The sequence below is a fragment of the Coregonus clupeaformis genome, chromosome 34 (assembly GCF_020615455.1).
Source record: "Coregonus clupeaformis isolate EN_2021a chromosome 34, ASM2061545v1, whole genome shotgun sequence".
Lineage (NCBI taxonomy): Eukaryota > Metazoa > Chordata > Actinopteri > Salmoniformes > Salmonidae > Coregonus > Coregonus clupeaformis.
The window spans coordinates 23,499,822-23,519,643 of NC_059225.1; the positions used below are offsets into that span (position 1 = coordinate 23,499,822).

The 19,822-nt window shown below is 44.2% G+C and overlaps 1 protein-coding gene across 1 annotated transcript in view; it reads right to left on the bottom strand.

Moving 5' to 3' along the window:
- LOC121549972 (cadherin-18) overlaps window positions 1–19,822 on the bottom strand; it is a 222,335-nt gene that overhangs the window by 48,693 nt on the left and 153,820 nt on the right. The window contains exons 5-7 of the mRNA XM_041862003.2: window positions 14,007–14,174; window positions 12,674–12,861; window positions 6,565–6,818 (exon numbers count right to left, since the gene is read on the bottom strand). Coding sequence (XP_041717937.2) covers window positions 6,565–6,818; window positions 12,674–12,861; window positions 14,007–14,174 — 610 coding nt within the window. The remainder of the gene's footprint in view (window positions 1–6,564; window positions 6,819–12,673; window positions 12,862–14,006; window positions 14,175–19,822) is intronic.

The window sequence follows — 19,822 nt, forward strand, 5'->3', positions numbered from 1 at the left end:
CCACCTTCAATGGAAGGTCCCGTGACTTCAGCCATACCTCTTGACCAGGAGAGTAACCGGGAGCCTGGGACCGGTGACGGTTGGCTTGCCTCTGCATGTACGCCGAAGCTCGGGACAGAGCTACCCTGGCCTTCCTCCAGACCTTGAAGCAGCGGCGCATGTGGGACTGCACCGAGGGTACCGCCAGTTCCCTCTCTTGAGAAGGGAACAGGGGAGGTTGATAACCCAGAGCACACAGAAAAGGAGACAAACCAGAGGAAGCGTTAGTCAAGGTGTTATGAGCATATTCCACCCAGGGGAGCATGGAGCTCCATGACCCAGGGTTAGACCCTGTGACACAGCGAAGAGCGGTCTCCATCTCCTGGTTCGCTCTCTCGGCTTGCCCGTTGGTCTGGGGGTGATATCCAGAGGACAGGCTGGATGTAATGCCCAAAGCTTTACAGAAAGCTTTCCACACCTGGGAGACAAACTGGGGACCCCTGTCAGAGACAATATCCGTGGGTAGACCATGAGAGCGGAACACATGTTCAACCAAAATATCAGCCGTCTCTCTGGCAGTGGGCAGTTTAGGTAGGGCCAAAAAATGAGCGAACTTAGAAAAACGATCAATCACCGTAAGAATTACAGTCTTTCCAGACGAGGGGGAAGTCCAGTGACAAAATCCATAGCGATATGCGACCAGGGCCGGCTGGGTATAGGTAGAGGTCGTAGATGACCAGCGCTGGCCTGGGTGGAGTTCTTACCCAGTGCACATACCGCACAAGCAGCAATGAAGGCTCGAGTGTCCGCCTCCATCGTGGCCCACCAGAACTTCCGTCGCACAAAGTCAAGGGTCCGCGAAACTCCAGGGTGACAGGTAAGGGGAGACGAGTGAGCCCACTGAAGTACCTGGGAGCGAGCAGACTCAGGGACAAACATCCGGTTAGGGAGGACCCCTCCCAGGGTCAGCTTGATGATGTTGAGCCTGTCTAACAATCCCCTCGATGTCAAATGTGACGACTGCAATACTGCAGGTAGGAGGCAAAATGGGTTCAGGGTTACTACCAGTATCAACAGCCGAATGAACACGAGACAGGGCGCCAGGCTTGACGTTGCGTGACCCAGGACGGTAAGACAGAGAAAAATTGAATCTCCCAAAAATAGTGCCCACCTGGCTTGACGGGGGTTGAGCTGCTTCGCTGACTGGAGGTAAGCCAGATTCTTATGATCCGTCCAAACGATGAAGGGTTGTTCCGCCCCCCTCCAACCAATGTCGCCACTCCTCGAGAGCCAGCTTAACGGCGAGCAGTTCGCGATTGCCAACATCATAATTCCTCTCTGCCTGAGAAAGTTTCCTTGAGAGAAAAGCACAGGGATGCAGTTTGTTATCTTCAGAAGAACGCTGTGACAACACCGCACCTACCCCAGTGTCGGATGCATCCACCTCCACGACAAACTGGCGGTCGGGGTCCGGCTGCATCAGAATGGGAGCCGAGGCGAAGCGATGTTTCAGTTCTTCGAACGCTGATTCGGCCCCTTCATTCCAAGCGAACGGTCGTGAGATGGAGGTGAGAGCGGTGGAGTGGCGCCGCAATGCGGCTGTAGTCCTTGATGAACCTCCTATAGAAGTTCGCAAACCCCAGAAATCGTTGAAGTTGTTTGCGGGTAGAGGGGGCTGGCCAGTCCGTGACAGCAGAGATCTTAGCTGGGTCCATCCGCAACTCCCCTGAGCGATGATGTAACCCAAAAGAGGTCTCAGACACATGAAATTCACATTTCTCCATCTTCACAAACAGTTTGTTCTCCAACAACCTTTGCAACACCTGGCGCACATGCAGTTCATGTTCCTGGGAGGACTCTGAGAAAATCAAGATATCATCCAGATAGACAAAAACAAACCGATTCAACATGTCCCGAAGGACATCATTGACTAGTGCCTGAAAAACAGCAGGGGCATTAGACAACCCAAAAGGCATAACCAGATACTCAAAATGTCCCAAGGGTGTGTTGAAGGCAGTCTTCCATTCATCACCTTTACGAATGCGCACCAGGTGATACGCATTTCGTAGATCCAGTTTCGTAAAGATGGTAGCACCATGAAGGAGGGGAAAAGCAGAATTAATCAAAGGCAGAGAATACTTGTTCTTAATGGTGATGTTGTTAAGTCCACGGTAATCAATACAGGGTCTGAGGGTCTTATCCTTCTTAGCAACAAAAAAGAATCCCGCTCCTACAGGTGACGAGGAAGGACGCATAATACCTGCCGCCAAGGAGTCCCGAATGTAGTTCTCCATAGCCTCCGTCTCCGGCCGGGAGAGATTGTACAGGCGACTGCTGGGGAGCGGGGCTCCTGGCTGGAGGTCAATGGCGCAGTCGTAAGGCCGGTGCGGAGGAAGAGAAGTAGCTCTGTGTTTGCAGAAAACGGATGCCAGGTCATGATACACGTCAGGAACATTAGAAAGATCCATGGACTCCAGTGGAGGTCGAGGCACAGTACTGGCAGGAGTCAGAGCAGAACACAAACAATTCACATGACAAAATGTGCTCCATGAAACAATTCTACCTGTCACCCAATCAATGTGTGGATTGTGTCTTATGAGCCAGGGGATACCAAGGGACCAGAGGGGTCTGTGGGCAGTCGATAATATGGAATTGAATGTTCTCCTGATGATTTCCCGACACTCTAAGACAAACAGGAACAGTCTGATGGGTAATATGGGTCAACAATTGTCCATTCAGACCCTTAGCCTGCAGCGGACAGTCCATAGGAACAGTCTCCAAATCCATTTGTTGAGCCCACTCTCTATCCAAAAGCTTTCGTCTGCACCAGAGTCAATCAGCGCACTAACAGAGAGATTCTGGAACTGCCACTGGAGGGATGCCTGGAGCAGAATGCGGGAGAAGAGGAAGAATCCGCTGCTCGGCTCACCAAAACTTCTCCCATTAATGATGAGCCGGCCCTTTTCCCGGACGAACTGGGCAGGAAGGAACGAAATGACCAGCTTCTCCACAATACAGGCAGACCCGAGCCTGAATGCGACGTGCACGCTCCTCTGAGGACAACCGTGCACGACCCACCTCCATGGCTTCGGGTTCAGTGCTCCTCGTATCGACTCGGGAAGACACGGCTTTCTCCGTAGGGAAGATGCGGGGAGGAGTTTGTTGATGACAGACAGGTTGCTTGGAACTAACACTCCTCTCCCGGCGGCGCTCCCGAATCCGATTATCCAACCTGATGGTGAGTGAAATAAGATTATCCAGCGTAGGCGATTCATCATATGACACCAATTCATCTTTTAAAGTCTCAGACAAAGCATTGATGAACACTCCTTGTAATGCCTCGTCATTCCAACCACTCACTGCTGCTAAAGTCCGAAACTCCACTGCCATCTCCGCCACACTGCGAGCCCCCTGCCGAAGAGAAAACAACCGTTTCGCAGCCTCCTCGCCTCGTGACGGGGTGGTCAAAAACCTTCCTCATCTCAGTGGTGAAGGCAACGAAGCGCTTGCAAATGTCCGACTGACTCTCCCAGACCGCGGATCCCCAGGCACGAGCGGAACCGCTAGTAGAGTTGATAAGGTAGGCAATACGGGCTCTTTCTGAGGCGTAGGTGAGGGGCTGTTGTTCAAACACTAACGAGCATTGAGTCAAAAAATCGCCACAGGTTCCCATGTTCCCGTCATAGCGCTCTGGAGCAGGAACAAAAGGCTCTCTGATCTGGGCTGAAGGGGTAGTAAGGGCAGACACTTGATTGGTGAGTAATTGAACCTGATTAATCAGCACCTGACTGTCCTCAGCAATCGCCTTAAACAGGGTATCATGTTGGCCAAGTAAAATGCCCTGATTGGCTATGGCAGTCCAAATTTGAGTGCACTCTGGGGTGGTATCCGAGCTACTGTCTGCTGGGTTCATCATGGTCAGATCATACTGCTATGATTTACCTGGATAAGAACCCAAATGCAGATCAGTACACCAAGCCAGAGAAGTTTTAACAGGTTTATTTACAATGTTCAAAGTCCAGGTTTCCAAATATAGGGGAAGAGCAAGTCCAGGTTACCGGGAGGGTAACAGATCCAGATCAGGGCAGGTGTGGTACCGTAATGTCCTAGTGTCCGTGGTGAGTCCAAAAGAGAGGTCCGGTAATGGAGAGCAGGATGGTGGTGGCAGGAGTGAAGCGGAGGCAGGAGTCAGGTTCCAAATATATGGTCGTCTTGACTATGATCTGACGATGAGTGGTAAGTTTGACCGGGTCTTAAAGGCTGAGGTGATTATGGTGAATGAGCTGCAGCTGGAACCCTGACTCCCGCACACCAGACTTCACTCCTGCAATCAAGGACAGACAGAGGGGAGGGAGAGAGCAGAGAGAGAGCTACCTAGCAGCAGTAGGCCTAACAAATAGAGCCTTTTGCTGCTATTTAATTTATACTCAAAACAAAACATTTGCCTGACCAGACTGAAGAATCATGTTTGAACACATAACGAGGAGTGGACACATGATTAACCTAGTTCTGGATCCTGTACTACCCAGGTTTGGGATGAGGTGATGCAGACAGAGAATAGCCTTTTTTTATTGTAGCCTTTTTCTGTAGTTTTCCTCCATTTCCGCTCGGCTGCCCGGAGCCCTCTTCTGTGAGCTCGCAATGAGTCATCAAGCCATGGAGCAGGAGGGGAGGACCGAGCCGGCCGGGAGGATAGGAGACATAGAGAGTCAAAAGATGCAGAAAGGGAGGAGAGGAGGGTTGAGGAGGCAGAATCAGGAGATCGGAGGGAGAAGGATTTAGCAGAGGGAAGAGATGATAGGATGGAAGAGGAGAGAGTAGCGGGAGAGAGAGAGCGAAGGTTGCGACGGCACATTACCATCTGAGTAGGGGCAGAGTGAGTAGTGTTGGAGGAGAGCGAGAGAGAAAAGGATACAAAGTAGTGACCATTTCCGGAGACCTTCTCCCTTGCCTCACCTCGCTCATCAACTCATCCTTGACCACTGGCCATGTCCTTTCCGTCTTCAAGAGAGCGAGAGAGCACCCCTCCTCAAAAAACCTACACTCGATCCCTCCGATGTCAACAACTACAGACCAGTATCCCTTCTTTCTTTTCACTCCAAAACTCTGGAGCGTGCTGTCTCTAGCCAACTCTTCTGCTATCTCTCTCAGAATGACCTTCTTGATCCAAACCAGTCAGGTTTCAAGACTGGTCATTCAACTGAGACTGCTCTTCTCTGTGTCATGGAGGCTCTCCGCACTGCTAAAGCTAACTCTCTCTCCTCTGCTCTTATCCTTCTAGACCTATCCGCTGCCTTTGATACTGTGAACCATCAGATCCTCCTCTCCACCCTCTCCGAGTAGGGCATCTCCGGCGCTGCTCACTCTTGGATTGCGTCCTACCTGACATGTCGCTCCTACCAGGTGGCGTGGCGAGAATCTGTCTCCGCACCATGTGCTCTCATCACTGGTGTCCCCCAGGGCTCAGTTCTAGGCCCTCTCCTATTCTCTCTATATACCAAGTCACTTGGCTCTGTCATATACTCACATGGTCTCTCCTATCATTGCTACGCAGACGACACACAATTAATTTTCTCCTTTCCCCCTTCTGATAACCAGGTGGCGAATCGCATCTCTGCATGTCTGGCAGACATATCAGTGTGGATGTCGGATCACCACCTCAAGCTGAATCTTGGCAAGATGGAGCTGCTCTTCCTCCCGGGGAAGGACTGCCCGCTCCATGATCTCGCCATCACGGTTGACAACTCCATTGTATCCTCCTCCCAGAGTGCAAAGAACCTTGGCGTGACCCTGTCGTTCTCCGCTAACATCAAAGCGGTGACCCGATCCTGCAGGTTCATGCTCTACAACATTCGCAGAGTATGACCCTACCTTACACAGAAAGTGGCACAGGTCCTAATCCAGGCACTTGTCATCTCCCGTCTGGATTACTGCAACTCGCTGTTGGCTGGGCTCCCTGCCTGTGCTATTAAACCCCTACAATTTATCCAGAACGCTGCAGCCCGTCTGGTGTTCGACCTTCCCAAGTTCTCCCATGTCACCCCGCTCCTCCACACACTCCACTTGCTTCCAGTTGAGGATCACATCTACTACAAGACCATGGTGCTTGCCTACGGAGCTGTGAGGGGAACAGCACCTCCTTATTTCAGGCTCTGATCAGACCCTACACCCAAACGAGGGCACTGCGTTCATCCACCTCTGGCCTACTAGCTCCACTACCTCTACGGAAGCACAGTTCCCGCTCAGCCCAGTCAAAGCTATTTGCCGCTCTGGCACCCCAATGGTGGAACAAGCTCCCCCATGACGCCAGGACAGCGGAGTCACTGACCACCTTCCGGAGACACTTGAAACCCTACCTCTTTAAGGAATACCTGGAATAGTATAAAGTAATCCTTCTACCCCCCTCCCCCCAACACACACACACCCCCTCCCCCCACCCCCCCATTAAAAAACAAACAAACAAGTGGTTGTCCCACTGGCTATCATAAATTGAATGCACCAATTTGTAAGTCGCTCTGGATAAGAGTGTCTGCTAAATGATGTAAATGTAAATGCATATGTAATAGATTGTCTCAAAGCTCTTACCTGACAGGACAGTTTTTGCTGTCTGGATCCCGGGCTGTTACAGCCCCCACCTCTGTACCAATACGAGCGTTTTCATAAACATCCATGATGTAATAATCCATAGAGAATACAGGTGGCTCGTCCACATCTCCCACAGTGATCTTTAGGGTGGCAGTGTCTTTGAAAGGACCAAGGTAGGAAAAACGAGGTTCCACGTGGGTATTCACTCCTTCAATGTGAAGGGTGTAGGTCTTCTTCCTCTCATAGTTCAGTGGCTGTATGTCCAGGAAAAAGGCACCAGGAAAACATGCAGGATTAGGAACAGACTTCATCCACTTATAATAAATAATAATAATAATATTAATAATAATAATAATAATAATAATAATAATAATAATAATCCACTTGTGTACCATGTAATTACAATGCAAGTAGCCTACTGAAGTATTATGTTACGTGTTAACACAATGCGTCCCACCGCAACACCAGCACTTTTTAAACTTCTAGCCCCTTTTAAACATTGTGTGTTTGAGATGTCTACAGACTTCTGGGTTGTACCATTGGATTAGTCTATTTCTTCTGTATCCATAGGTACCAACCATTAGTCTGTGTGAATCACAGGGTCTAAACTAGAACAGGGTTTGTGAGACAAGGATGGATCCACAAGGGGTCTTTTATATAAAAACGTCTATAGAGTCCGAATGGTTTGAGCTATAAACTATTAAACGCTATCTATGAAAAGCTGAGACGCTCACGAACACGCACATGTAACATTTGCTCTATGACGCTCACAAGCTACACAAGTGTTGTTAGAAGGTAAGGGGTTATTCTACATAGAAGATCATTGGAAATCCCAGGACATATTGTCAATAATACTGTACTAAGCTCACATACAGTGCCTTGCAAAAGTATTCATCCCCCTTAGCGTTTTTCCATTTTGTTGCATTACAACCTGTAATTTAAATGGATTTTTATTTGGATTTCATGTAATGGACATACACAAAATAGTCCAAATTGGTGAAGTGAAATTAAAAAAATAAGTTGTCGCAATTTTTTTTTACAGGTTTTCGCTTTGGCAAACTTTTTTATATTGACATTTTTCAATAAAACACATGAACTGTTCATGCCAAATAGTTTTTTGTTCTACTTGTAGCCCTGGTTGTCCTGAATAAAATGGTAAAACACTTAATTGTGAGGCTAAATACAAGGGCTGGACATGCAGATAAATGAAAGTCAGATAAATGAAAAGCCAATCTTTGCTGGGGTCTCGGGACTAATAGGGTTAATACAGCTGTTCCCAAACTACGGGACGTGACTCCAAGTTTCCAAGAGCACAGTCGTCTCCATCATTGGGAAATGGAAAAAGTATGGAAATACCCAGACTCTACCTAGAGCTGGCCGTCCTACCAAACTGAGCAACCGGGCAAAAAGGACGTTGGTCAGGGAGGTGACCAAGAACCCAATGACGACTCTGACAGAACTACAGCGTTCCTTGGCTGGGAGAACCTGTCAGAAGGACAACAGTCTCTACACCAGCAGTTCACAAACTAGGGGTCGCGACCCCACATGGGGTCGTGTAATATGAAAATTGGGCCGCAGGAGAATTCCTTTTAAAAAAAATAATAAGGGTGGCTACTTTGAAGAATCTCAAATATAACATATATATTGATTTGTTTAACACTTTTTTGGTTACTACATGATTCCATATGTGTTATTTCATAGTTTTGATGTCTTCACTATTATTCTACAAGGTAGAAAATAGTAAAAATAAAGAAAAACCCTGGAATGAGTAGGTGTGTCCAAACTTTTGACTGATACTGTGTGTGTGTGTGTGTATATATATATAGAATATAATTGTTTTTGTATCTCAAAATCATTGTAATGTGGTTAACCTTAAAAATGTACATGAAAATGATTAAAATCCGTTAAAAAAAATCAACCAGAGAGTATCCTTTGATAATGGGAAAAGGCCACACTTGACCGTTGCACTTGAATCACTCCCACGGTGAATGAATAGGCCCGCTACGCTATGAAACCACACACTATTACAGAGGCTTTGGTTTAACCGGACGTAATTGATATGGTGAAAACAATGTGTGGGGAGGCAGAGGCACAGAAACACACGTCAATACCTTTGTCAGATAACAGTCTTAAACTAAGAACTTATGCTGTTGCTAGCAGTCAAGAGGAAACTGACTGAACGACTCAAAAAATCCCCAGATTATGCTCTCCAAATGGACATTAGCTGTAATGGCCGAGATGCCCATGCATTTACTTTTGTTCGCTATGCATGTCGGGGGATGCTATTCACGAGGACATATTGTTCTGTCTCACAATTCCCAAGCATGAAACGGCACAGGGGATGTTCAGTGTGCTGCGTGGCTATATTGACGATAAACAGATTACATGGGATCGAATGGTGGGCTTTTGCAGAGATGGGGCTCCATCTATGGTGGGACGACGGGCAGGTCTCACATTCATAACTAGAGTGCAGTGTCCCTCTGCCATATGGACACATTTTATGATACACTGAGACCAACTGGCGGCAAAAGAGCTGAGCACAGAACTCGGAGATATACTGCAGCAGGTAACTTCGATGGCAAACTACACATTTAGCAGACGCTCTTATCCAGAGCGACTTACAGGTAGTGAGTGCATACATTATTATTTTTTTATTTTTTTCATACTGCCCCCCCGTGGGAATCGAACCCACAACCCTGGCATTGCGAACGCCATGCTCTACCAACTGAGCTACATCCCTGCCGGCCATTCCCTCCCATACCCTGGGCCAATTGTGCGCCACCCCATGGGTCTTCCAGTCGCGGCCGGCTACGACAGAGCCTGGATACGAACCAGGATCTCTAGTGACACAGCTAGCACTGCGATGCAGTGCCTTAGACCACTGCGCCACTCGGGAGACCGCATCAAACCATATCCACTGCACGCACACCTGTCTGCAAAACTACAGTATGTGGAGATATGGGATCAGAGCATGACAATGTTCTATTTCACACTAAGGCTTGGTGGTTATCAAGGGGGAGTGTTGGACAGATTTTTTGCATTGAGAGAGGAACTGTTGTCATTCACAATGGATGTAAAAAAAAGACTTGGTTGACTTTCTGTGTAATGAAAAGAAAATGTGTCTCCTTGCCTATGTAACAGACATATTTGGGAAACTGAACGAACTGAACCCAAACATGCAGGGGAAATACAAAAACATTCTACAGATGAGTGACCGAATCAGTGAATTCAGAGGAAGTAATTCTTATTGGAGAGAGTCTTTCAAAAGTGAACCATGCCCCCTTCCCGCAGCTGTGCATGTTTCTGACAGAAAACAGCATCATTAAGTGTCCCACACGACTGATGACTTCTCACCTCAAATGCTTGGAAGAGTACTTTGGGACCTACTTCCCAATTCGTTTGACTGTGATCCTGGCTCAGTTGACATGCCGGTAAGCGAAATCGAACAGCTGATCGAGCTGTCATGTGACCGAATGCTTTCACAGGTCACTAAGGAGGAGTTTTGGTTCCTGACTCAAAGGGACTTCCGACTTCAGTGCATTCAAGACAACTGGGAACTCTGAAAAAAACGAACTCCGACTGGGATTTAATTTTTTACGGTCATCCAACTCGGAATTCCAAATTGGGAACTCTGGCCTCTTTCCAGAGCTCCGACCTGAAGATCACTGACGTCATGATTTGACCTCATATTTTTCTGAGTTCCCAGTTGTCTTGAAAGTACCATAAAACTCATGGTACCCTTCGCCAGCTCATATCTGTATGAAGCTGGATTCCGTGCTCGACTGCATTAAAATCAAATATCGATCCAGGTTGGATGTGACAGCAGAGATGAGGTAGGTGCGCACTGTCGACCACGCCCCCTGTCTTTGAGAAGTTCTGACGCAACATGCACCAAGCACACCCATCTAATTAGTGGTGGTGAGATAAGATACATTATGTCAGACTCATTTGCAATTGACTGTCATAGCCCAACATTAAAAGTACGTGATGGTGAGTTGACAAAACAATCAGAAATACTGTTAATATTTTTCAATTGACTACCATAGCCCCAAATAAAAAAGTAAACATTGGCTATTAATTACATACAGTGGGGAGAACAAGTATTTGATACACTGCCGTTTTTGCAGGTTTTCCTACTTACAAAGCATGTAGAGGTCTGTAATTTACTTCAACTGTGAGAGACGTAATCTAAAACAAAAATCCAGAAAATCACATTGTATGATTTTTAAGTAATTCATTTGCATTTTATTGCATGACATAAGTATTTGATCACCTACCAACCAGTAAGAATTCCGGCTCTCACAGACCTGTTAGTTTTTCTTTAAGAATCCCTCCTGTTCTCCACTCATTACCTGTATTAACTGCACCTGTTTGAACTCGTTACCTGTATAAAACACACCTGTCCACACACTCAATCAAACAGACTCCAACCTCTCCACAATGGCCAAGACCAGAGATCTGTGTAAGGACATCAGGATAAAATTGTAGACCTGCACAAGGCTGGGATGGGCTACAGGACAATAGGCAAGCAGCTTGGTGAGAAGGCAACAACTGTTGGCGCAATTATTAGAAAATGGAAGAAGTTCAAGATGACGGTCAATCACCCTCGGTCTGGGGCTCCATGCAAGATCTCACCTCGTGGGGCATCAATGATCATGAGGAAGGTGAGGGATCAGCCCAGAACTACACGGCAGGACCTGGTCAATGACCTGAAGAGAGCTGGGACCACAGTCTCAAAGAAAACCATTAGTAACACACACACACAATCCTGCAGCGCACGCAAGGTCCCCCTACTCAAGCCAGCGCATGTCCAGGCCCGTCTGAAGTTTTCCAATGACCATCTGGATGATCCAGAGTTGGAATGGGAGAAGGTCATGTGGTCTGATGAGACAAAAATAGAGCATTTTGGTCTAAACTCCACTCGCCGTGTTTGGAGGAAGAAGAAGGATGAGTACAACCCCAAGAACACCATCCCAACCGTGAAGCATGGAGGTGGAAACATAATTCTTTGGGGATGTTTTTCTGCAAAGGGGACAGGACGACTGCACCGTATTGAGGGGAGGATGGATGGGGCCATGTATCGTGAGATCTTGGCCAACAACCTCCTTCCCTCATTAAGAGCATTGAAGATGGGTCGTGGATGGGTCTTCCAGCATGACAATGACCCGAAACACACAGCCAGGGCAACCAAGGAGTGGCTCCATAAGAAGCATCTCAAGGTCCTGGAGTGGCCTAGCCAGTCTCCAGACCTGAACCCAATAGAAAATCTTTAGGGGGAGCAGAAAAGTCCGTATTGCCCAGCGACAGCCCCGAAACCTGAAGGATCTGGAGAAGGTCTGTATGGAGGAGTGGGCCAAAATCCCTGCTGCAGTATGTGCAAACCTGGTCAAGACCTACAGGAAACGTATGATCTCTGTAATTGCAAACAAAGGTTTCTGTACCAAATATTAAGTTCTGCTTTTCTGATGTATAAAATACTTATGTCATGCAATAAAATGCAAATTAATTACTTAAAAATCATACAATGTGATTTTCTGGATTTTTGTTTTAGATTCCGTCTCTCACAGTTGAAGTGTACCTATGATAACAAATTACAGACCTCTACATGCTTTGTAAGTAGGAAAGCCTGCAAAATCGGCAGTGTATCAAATACTTCGGGTCGTGACAATTTTCAGATATCAAAATGGTGTCGTGGGCCCCCCAAAAAGTTACTAAAATAATAACAGTGTTATTACACAGGAATAGACAGCACTATCATACTTTTCCTCAAGTGTGCATTTGCCAAAAATGTCACATGGATTTTTACAATGGTGGAAACTCTCTCCAGCAAATGCTTACACCAATCGTATGCTTTTAAATCCATGACTGCGAGTGTGCAAGTACACACTTCTGGAAAAGGGTGCCTTAAGCACAACTCTGTCATGCACCTTCTTGAGGCTGATTATTCCCTTCCTGGTGTCCCTGTCACTGTTTCATTTATTAATTTGTTCATTCACTCTGTCATGTACCTTCTTGAGGTTGATTATTCCTTCCCTAGTGTGCCTGTCATTGTTAATTCATTAATTTATTCTTTAATGAATGTATTTATTTATTAATTCACTCTGTGTACCTTCTTGAGGCTGATGATGCCCTCTCTGGTGTCTCTGTCGGTGGCGATGGAGAACATGGCTGCTCCTTCTGAGTTGATGATGCTGTATTTGATCGCTGCATTGACGCCAAGGTCCTCGTCATTGGCTTTTATCTTCCCAACTGGCTTGCCCACCTGGGCCGACTCAGGGACGTACAACTGGTAATTTTCTGTGGATCATAAACATAACAATACAGACATTGTGGTCCTCTGTAGCTCAGCTGGTAGAGCACGGCGCTTGTAACGCCAAGGTAGAGGGTTCGATCCCCGGGACCACCCATACACAAAAAAATGTATGCACGCATGACTGTAAGTCGCTTTGGATAAAAGCATCTGCTAAATGGCATATTATTATTATTGTCTGCATCTCAAATAGCACCCTATTCCTTAGAGTGTACTAAATAGGGAATAGGGTGGCTTTTGGGGCAAAGGCTAAGAAACAGCTTAGCATCACTAGTTGGTGCCATATTTGTGGCTGATTGTCCAAATGTATTTTAGCTGTGTCACCCTGAATTGACTTCACAGATGGTCATGGAATTGTTACTAAATGCCTTTTGATATCACCTCAGATTGCTTGAATCAACATTTAGAGCTGAAATGTGTCTGAGGGCCCTTGAATAGCATTGAGTTTAACTTGGACTCTAAATGAGAGATGATTATTGAACTATAATTTTACATTATTGATGTTCAGTGTTCTTACATCTTTATTCAGCCTACATGGCAGTTGATGAGATACATTTTGAGATCAAATGTCATATCAATATATGATTATTATTACATAAAATAGATAAAAAATATATACAAATCAGGATTCGTAATTGGTAAGGTTTTACTCAATGCTATACTCATCTAACTAATGTATGTTGAACATCTGTTAATTATTAAAGATGGAGCTACTGACAGTCAATTAAAGATGTTTAGTTTATCTGTAATTAAGCTCAATCCATTTGAGTGAGGAGTGTATTATGATTCTTTATTCGACTCGCCATTTGTAATTGGCCTGCTAAAAACACTCTCAAACTGATATTGTTCTAGTCACATGACATATCTGAGAAGCACTGCTATTTTATTAAACAAAGTAATTCGTATTTAGCAGAAATAGACAGTCGATTTCTTAGATACTGTTAAGCCTTTTTTTATGGAGTAACTGGGCGACATTCAGTAAACGGTGTGAAACGTTGCTGATAGAAATTCCCAAAAATAAAACTGACGTGATTCCTTATTCCCCGTCAGAGAGGCATGTTTGTTATTTCTCTCTGAACGTTCCACAACGTTTGCCTGCTGAAGACAGCCCTGGCGTCTATACAGTACTCACTTTGCGGGAACTTGGGAGGGTTGTCGTTGACGTCGGTGAGGGTGATGTTGATGGTGGTGGATCCAGAGAGTCCTCCAACTGATCCTGCCATGTCTTTGGCTTGAATGACTACAGCATAGTGTTCCCTCGCCTCCCGGTCCATGTTGGCTAAGGCAGTCCTGATGACTCCTGGACAGGGGGAGAAGAATAGAAATAATAGAATAATACAAATGTTACTACACTCTTAAAAATAGAGTTACAAGTTGGAAACAAATAAGGTTCTTGAGAGCCATTCCATTGGGGAACCATTTGAGGGTCTCTGAAGAACCATAAATGGGATGGTTCGTTGAAAAACCACACAAAAATCCCAAACCAGAAATGTTTCAGCCCTTGAGGATCTGAATTGAAAAGCCTTGCTGTAGGGTTTTAAGCCATTGTGCATTTTAGAGTTAGCAGTACTACCCATGACTGTGTTTGCTGGTGATGGAGACATGGTTGATGTATTCTATGACCTTCACCAAGTCAGGTCCTAGATGCATATGTTGTCATTAAAATGTAATTATTTAAGATAATAAAAGACCTGTGTGGCTCAGTTGGTAGAGCATGGAGCTTCCAACGCCAGGGTTGTGGGTTTGATTCCCACGGAGGACCAGTATGAGAATGTATGCACTCACTACTGTAAGTTGCTCTAGATATGAGTGTCTACTAAATGACAATATATTTCATAAGGCCTTCTTTTGAGAGCCTAGTTTTACCCTAATACAGTGGGCTGAAACTCATAGTTTACAGGCCTCATCAGGCCTGCAAGTCACATTATGCTGGCTTGCAAAGTGATGTGTAATTTCTATTGGAATCCAGCCAGAATGGGGATATCCGTCATTTTGAATTTTTATTCACCCGCAATCTGCATTCAGAATGACTGCCAGGGTTGGGAAGACTAAGATACCGTAACCCATTCACATCCTTGTACTATATTTAGTACAATATCAAAATGCGCCATTGAACAAATTCGGTTTGGTGTGAATGAAATTTGGTGTCAAAATAGTACAAGTGTCTAGAGACACCACATTGACATTTTAAGATTGTTTAAAATGATCTCAAAATGGTATTTCAACATACAGTACAAGTCAAAAGTTTGGACACCTACTCATTCCAGGGTTTTTCTTTATTTTTTTTACTATTTTCTACATTGTAGAATAATAGTGAAGACATCAAAACTATGAAATAACACATATGGAATCAGGTAGTAACCAAAAAAGTGTTAAACAAATCAAAATATTTTTTATATTTTGAGATTCTTCAAATAGCCACCCTTTGCCTTGATGACAGCTTTGCACACTCTTGGCATTCTCTCAACCAGCTTTTCCAACAGTCTTGAAGGAGTTCCCACATATGCTGAGCACTTGTTGGCTGCTTTTCCTTCACTTTGCCGGCCGACTCATCCCGAACCATCTCAATTGGGTTAAGGTCAGGGGATTGTGGAGGCCAGGTCATCTGATGCAGCACTCCATCACTCTCCTTCTTAGTCAAATAGCCCTTACACAGCCTGGAGGTGTGTTGGGTCATTGTCCTGTTGAAAAACAAATGATAGTCCCACTAAGCGCAAACCAGATGGGATGGCATGTCGCTGCAGAATGCTGTGGTAGCCATGTTGGTTAAGTGTGCCTTGAATTCTAAATAAATCACAGACAGTGTCACCAGCAAAGCACCCCCACAATATCAAACCTCTTTCTCCATGCTTCATGGTGGGAACCATACATGCGGAGATCATCCATTCACCTACTCTGTGTCTTAAAGACACGGCGGTTGGCACCAAAAATCTCAAATCTGGACTCATCAGACCAAAGGACAGATTTCCACCAGTCTAATGTCCAATGATCATGTTTGTTAGCCCAAGCAAGTCTCTTCTTCTTATTGGTGTCCTTTAGTAGTGGTTTCTTTTTAGCAATTTCGACCGTGAAGGCCTGATTCATGCAGTCTCCTCTGATTAGTTGATGTTGAGATGTGTCTCTTACTTGAACTCTGTGAAGCATTTATTTGGGCTGCAATTTCTGAGGCTGGTAACTCTAATGAACTTATCCTCTGCAGCAGAGGTAACTCTGGGTCTTCCATTCCTGTGGCGGTCTTCATGAGAGCCAGTTTCATCATTGTGCTTGATGGTTTTTGCGACTGCACTTGAAGAAACTTTAAAACCTCTTGAAATGTTCCGCATTGACTGACCTTCATGTCTTAAAGTAATGATGGACTGTCGTTTCTCTTTGCTTATTTGAGCTGTTCTTGCCATAATATGGACTTTTTCTTTTATTACCAAATAGGGCTATCTTCTGTATACCACCCCTACCTTGTCACAACACAACTGATTGGCTCAAACGTATTAAGAAGGAAAGAAATTCCACAAATTAACTTTTAACAAGGCTCACCTGTTAATTGAAATGCATTCCAGGTGACTACCTCATGAAGCTGGTTGAGAGAATGCCAAGAGTGTGCAAAGCTGTCATCAAGGCAAAGGGTGGCTACTTTGAAGAATGTCAAATATAAAATATATTTTGATTTGTTTAACACTTTTTTGGTTACTACATGATTCGATATATGTGTTACTTCATAGTTGTGATGTCTTCACTATTATTCTCCAATGTAGAAAATAGTAAAAATATAGAAAAAACCCTGGAATGAGTAGGTGTACAAACTTTTGACTGGTACTGTATATATTTTGAAATTCATTCCAGAATTAAATTGTTGAATGGCATATAGTGTTGTTATTTGACTTGTTCTAAGCTCAAATATGCCAAATATATGATTCAACTGGTTGTTGTTTGTTAACTGCAGCCATTTGCATCGTACTATGTTTAGTACTACATGTGTACAAACACACCATAGACACACGCAGGTTTTATTGATATCTGTGGTATGTGTGTACACACGTGTGCTTGTGAGAGATGGAGAGAAAGATGGAGAATGCTGTAGCAGGCCTCACTTGCCATTGACATATTAGATTTGCTGTACATAAATCAAATCACATTTTATTGGTCACATACACATATTTAGCAGATGTTATTGTGGGTGTAACTAAATGCTTGTGTTCCTAGCTCCAACAGTGCAGTAGTGTCAAACAATTCACAACAATACACCCAAATCTAAAAGTAAAATAATGGAATTAAGAAATATATAAATATTATGACTAGCAATGTCGGAGTGGCATTGACTAAAATACAGTAGAGTACAGTATATACATATGAAATGAGTAAAGCAGTATGTAAACATTTTTTGTGAAACAAACAAGAAATAAGACAAAAAAAACAGAAAACTTGAGCGTGCATAACTATTCACTCCCCCAAAGTCAATACTTTGTAGAGCCACCTTTTGCAGCAATTACAGCTGCAAGTCTCTTGGTGTATGTCTCGATAAGCTTGGCACATCTAGCCACTGGGATTTTTGCCCATTCTTCAAGGCAAAACTGCTCCAGCTCCTTCAAGTTGGATGGGTTCTGCTGGTGTACAGCAATATTTAAGTCATACCATAGATTCTCAATTGGATTGAGGTCTGGGCTTTGACTAGGCCATTCCAAGACATTTAAATGTTTCCCCTTAAACCACTCAAGTGTTTCTTTAGCAGTATGCTTAGGGTCATTGTCCTGCTGGAAGGTGAACCTCCATCCCAGTCTCAAATCTCTGGAAGACTGAAAAAGTTTTCCCCGCAAAGATTTCCCTGTATTTAGCGCTTTCCATCATTCCTTCAATTCTGACCAGTTTCCCAGTCCCTGCCAATGAAAAACATCCCAACACCATGATGCTGCCACCACCATGCTTCACTGTGGGGATGGTGTTCTCGGGGTGATGAGAGGTGTTGGGTTTGCGCCAGACATAACGTTTTCCTTGATGGCCAAAAAACTCAATTTTAGTCTCCAGACCAGAGTACTTTATTCCATTTGTGGGGAGTCTCCTACATTCCTTTTGGAGAACATCAAACGTGTTTCCTTGCCTGGTCCGTGAGTTTTGGTGGGCGGCCCTCTCTTGGCAGGTTTGTTGTGGTGCCATATTCTTTTTTTTTATAATGGATTTAAATGGTGCTCCGTGGGATGTTCAAAGTGTCAGATATTTTTTTATAACCCAACCCTGATTTGTACTTCTCCACAACTTTGTCCCTGACCTGTTAGGAAAGGACTTTGGTCTTCATGGTGCCGCTTGCTTGGTGGTGCCCCTTGCTTAGTGGTGTTGCAGACTCTGGGGCCTTTCAGAACAGCTGTATTTATACTGAGATCATGTGACAGATCATGTGACACTTAGATTGCACACAGGTGGACTTTATTTAACTAATTATGTGACTTCTGAAGATAATTGGTTGCATCAGATCTTATTTAGGGCTTCGTAGCAAAGGGGGTGAATACATATGCACGCACCACTTTTCCATTATTTGTTTTTTTTAATGTTTTGAAACAACAAGTTATTTCACTTCACCAATTTGGACTATTTTGTGTATGTCCATTACATGAAATCCAAATATAAATCTATTTAAATTACAGGTTGTAATGCAACAAAATAGGAAAAACGCCAAGGGGGATGAATACTTTTGCAAAGCACTGTACGTCTCGTGTCTGAGCAGTTGAATTGCGACTCCACTTTGTCTCTGTACTGACGTTTTGCCTGTTTGATTGCCTTACGGAGGGAATAACTACACTGTTTGTATTCAACCATATTCCTAGTCACCTTTCCGTGGTTAAATGCAGTGGTTCGCGCTTTCAGGGTTGCGCGAATGCTGCCATCTATCCATGGTTTTTGTTTGGGTAGGTTTTTAATAGTCATAGTGGGAACAGCATCCCCTATACAGTTCCTGATGAAATCAGCCACCATGTCCGTGTATACAGTACGTCAATGTTATTCTCAGAGGCAACCTGGAACATATCCAACATATGCTTATACTTATAGGTTCATATATATATATGGTGCTTATACTGAATGTACTCTAGGGATGTGTATGTGTGAAAGATTGTGTGTGTGTGGATTTCTTTATTGGTTCTGACAATCTATATAACAACAAATATTAAGATCTGATCATTTGAACATGACTTGATTCATGAAATGCAAAGTTAATTGCGTAAAAAACTGTAACCCCATGTGTCGAAAGACTAAATATAGTTCCATATAAAAAAATCACATTGTAGAAAAAGAAACACTTTGTCCGATTACATGTAATTTTAATTTTTTTCCATCAGTAAGCTCGGAGAAAAGTGTACTAAAGGAAATTAGAAATTTCCGTTATGGACATGAATGGGTTAAACCATGTGTCAAACTCATTCCACGGAGGGCTGAGTGTCTGCAGGTTTTTCGCTCCCCCCTTGGACTTAATTAATTAAGGTCACTGATTAGTAAGGAACTCCCCTCACCTGATTGTCTATGTCTTAATTTAAAGGAAAAAACTAAAACCAGCAGACACTAGGCACTCCATAGAATGAGTTTGACACCCCTGGGTTAAACATCTAAACTGTAACAACCAATTAAGTAATGGGTGCAATAAGTCCAAGTTACAGTTTGGATAAGTTTAGAAAAATGTATGTTATTTATATTTGAGTAGCACAATATTAATTAATCAATCAATGTACATGCAAAAACATATACTGAACAAAAATAAACCCAACATACAATTTTACTGAGTTACAGTTCATATAAGGAAATCAGTCCATTGAAATAAATAAATTAGGCCCTAATCTATGGATTTCACATGACTGGGTATACAGATTGGTCTGTTGGTCATAGATACCTTAAAATAAAAAGATAGGGGTGTGGATCAGAAAACTAGTCAGTATCTGGTGTGACCACCATTTGCCTCATGCAGCACATCTC